This window comes from Phalaenopsis equestris, unplaced genomic scaffold, assembly GCF_001263595.1.
Source record: "Phalaenopsis equestris unplaced genomic scaffold, ASM126359v1 Scaffold000382, whole genome shotgun sequence".
Taxonomy (NCBI): Eukaryota; Viridiplantae; Streptophyta; class Magnoliopsida; order Asparagales; family Orchidaceae; genus Phalaenopsis; species Phalaenopsis equestris.
The window spans coordinates 230,653-233,406 of record NW_018164824.1 but is presented as its reverse complement, the minus strand read 5'-3'; the positions used below and the strand labels follow the sequence as shown (position 1 = coordinate 233,406).

The 2,754-nt window shown below is 37.9% G+C and overlaps 1 protein-coding gene across 1 annotated transcript; it reads left to right on the top strand.

The window, feature by feature from the left end:
- Window positions 1-533: 533 nt before the first annotated feature.
- On the top strand, window positions 534-1,367 carry LOC110026587 (transcription factor TCP15-like). Its single transcript, XM_020727584.1, has one exon. The coding sequence runs from the start codon at window positions 612-614 to the stop codon at window positions 1,365-1,367; it is 756 nt and encodes a 251-aa protein (XP_020583243.1). The 5' UTR covers window positions 534-611.
- The last annotated feature ends 1,387 nt before the right edge of the window (window positions 1,368-2,754 follow it).

Below are 2,754 nucleotides of genomic sequence, written 5' to 3'. Positions count from 1 at the left end.
TTTTGACAGCCCTACCTCCTTACAAACAGCTAACATTTTCCCCTACGCTAAATTTGGAGAGATTATTACATTCGGTTGATGATGTGAATTTTTTCATGCTGCTGCACAAACGACATGCAAACCATACCATCATATTATTTTTCCCTAAATCTCACTCTCTAAATGACTTTCTCCATCACACTCAGACCAAAATCTCTCTCTCTCTCTCTCTCTCTCTACTCATTTCAACTTTCACTGCCTTAGGTTTCTTTTTCTTTCCATACTTATTCAACTTTCACTGCCTTAGGTTTCTTTTTCTTTCCATAGGCTAACCCCTCTCTTTCTCTTTCCTTCCTTCAAACCTCCTACTCCACTTCTCACTATCTCTCTTCCCTCTGAATCACCAATCCACTCCACTTCCATTCTTCCCTCTAAAATCTCCCAATCTCTTTCCTTCTTTCAAACCTCCTACTCCACTTCCATTCTTCCCTCTAAAATCTCCCAATCTCATCTAACCAAACCACAACCAATTCCCAGCCAGCTTCCCAGCCAATAATACAATCTCCAAAGCTCCCATTTTCCTCCCCATCCATGCTCCAAAATCACCAATACTCTACCATGTCCTAAACAACATGATGGACGGAGTAGAACCCATAGACACAGGAATCCTCTCCCACCACTCCAACCTCCCTCTCCAATTCCTCCAAAAGAAGGAATCAAAAGAACTCCCCATCTCCTCCTCCTCCGCTAACCACCACCACTCCATCTCCACCAACCCCAAACCCTCACCCAAACGCAGCTCCACAAAAGACCGCCACACCAAGGTCGACGGCCGTGGCCGCCGCATCCGCATGCCCGCCCTCTGCGCCGCCCGTGTCTTCCAACTCACCCATGAACTCGGCCTTAAATCCGACGGCGAAACCATCAAATGGCTCCTCCAACAAGCCGAACCCGCTATCATCGCTTCCACCGGCACCGGCACCATCCCTGCCAACTTCAACTCCCTTAACATCTCCCTTTGTAATTCCGACTCATCCATCTCCGCCGGCCCATCGCACCACTTCCACTCCTCCGTCGCTCCACCACCCGTTCGCCCCCATCCCAATTGGGATGTCGAGCGGTGGGACAACGAGCTCATTGCAACAACGGCTCATTTGTTCGCCTCCGGCGAACCGGTGTGGACATCATCTTCGACGGCAACGATGTTTCGAGAGTTCATGAACATTCCCATGGCAACTCCCATGACTTCGCCGCTAGGTGGCGGGGGTGGCGGTGGAGTAGGGCATTCGGGTCTTATGGCGGCACTTAACTCGTTTAGACCGGTGGAGGCCGGAAGTCAAGATGAACGGGAGAGGAATGATCATAGCATGACTACAACTGAGTCTTAGCCAAGTTTGCTGCTTAGCAATTCTGCAGTTCTATATATATATATGGTTCTATTTGCTTGTTTCTGCTTCTTTGTTATTATTATTATTTTGTTGTTTTGGATTATCTATCGGTGGAAACAATTCTTTGATCTTTAATCTATGTGAAAGTTACAAAAACATTTGATACATTGTGTTTTCTTATTACATATTGTTTAATTTTTAGCTATTTATAATTTTTCAATTTTTTTTTTGTTTTTTTATAATGAAGTTTGCAGTTAATTAGAACTGTTACAGGATTGGAGTTTCTAAGGTTTTATTAAACAAGCACTTGCCCAATAATCCCTTAAAAAACTACATAATTGTGGAATGAAATAGTTGTAATTAATTTTAATAAAATTCAGAATCTGTTTGAAGCAGCTGCAACTTATTAAATAATCTGCTGATAAGTTAGTTGCGATGACTATTAAAAATTTTTATTTTTTTGAAAAAGCCAGACCGCTGCAAGAAAGCTGTCACCGCACCTAGATAGGTGCGGTGCTAAAACGTTGTTTTTCAGTTTTTTCAAAAAAAGGCATAAGCTGCCAAAACGCAGTTTATCCAAACAAGTGAGGTGCATTTTCAAAACTCCCACCGCACCAAATAAGCTATCACAAACAGACCCTCAGTATAAACACAGCTTTTCTATTAGTCTACACTAATTATCAGTCTTTTTGCAGATTCAAAGCTTCGAAATGTAATATATTAGTAATTGCAAAAAGCAAAGTTTGCATGCAACATTGGATTGAAAAATGAATAACAAATATGAGTAATTAATTACTTCATATAATCATGGAGCTTACATTTCAGTAGTCGGCTTCTAAATATCGGAAGATCTAATTATCATGTTTAGAGCACTATCTAATAAAATTTGAAGTCATGATGACATTTTTCAAATATTTTGTAATTTTTATTAAATATTAATCATTATGTTATGAAAAAAGATAATAAAATATCCTTTACAAATAGTTTATTTTAATTATAAATATTCGGCTTCTAAATATCGGAAGATCTAATTATTTTGTTTAGAGCACTATCTAGTAAAATTTGAAGTCATGTTGACATTTTTCAAATATTTTGTAATTTTTATTAACTATTAATCATTATGTTATGAAAAAAGATAATAAAGTATCCTTTACAAATAGTTTATTTTAATTATAAATATTTTTATAATTTTAAAGTTTGATTTATGTAGTTGAATTTTATTAGTAATTGTTACAAATTTCTAAGAAATACAAATAATAGTTAGAGAATTGATAAGAGTGACAATAGGATTAAAAGTGTGGCTATATATGTTGCATTAAAGTGGATTTGGGAGAGCACTTATGCAATGAAATAAGATAAACTTCCCTCCTTAATATATATATATATA

Excerpts from the sequence above, each read along its gene's own strand:
- LOC110026587 (XM_020727584.1), top strand. The coding sequence starts at position 612 with ATGATGGACGGAGTAGAACCCATAGACACAGGAATCCTCTCCCACCAC.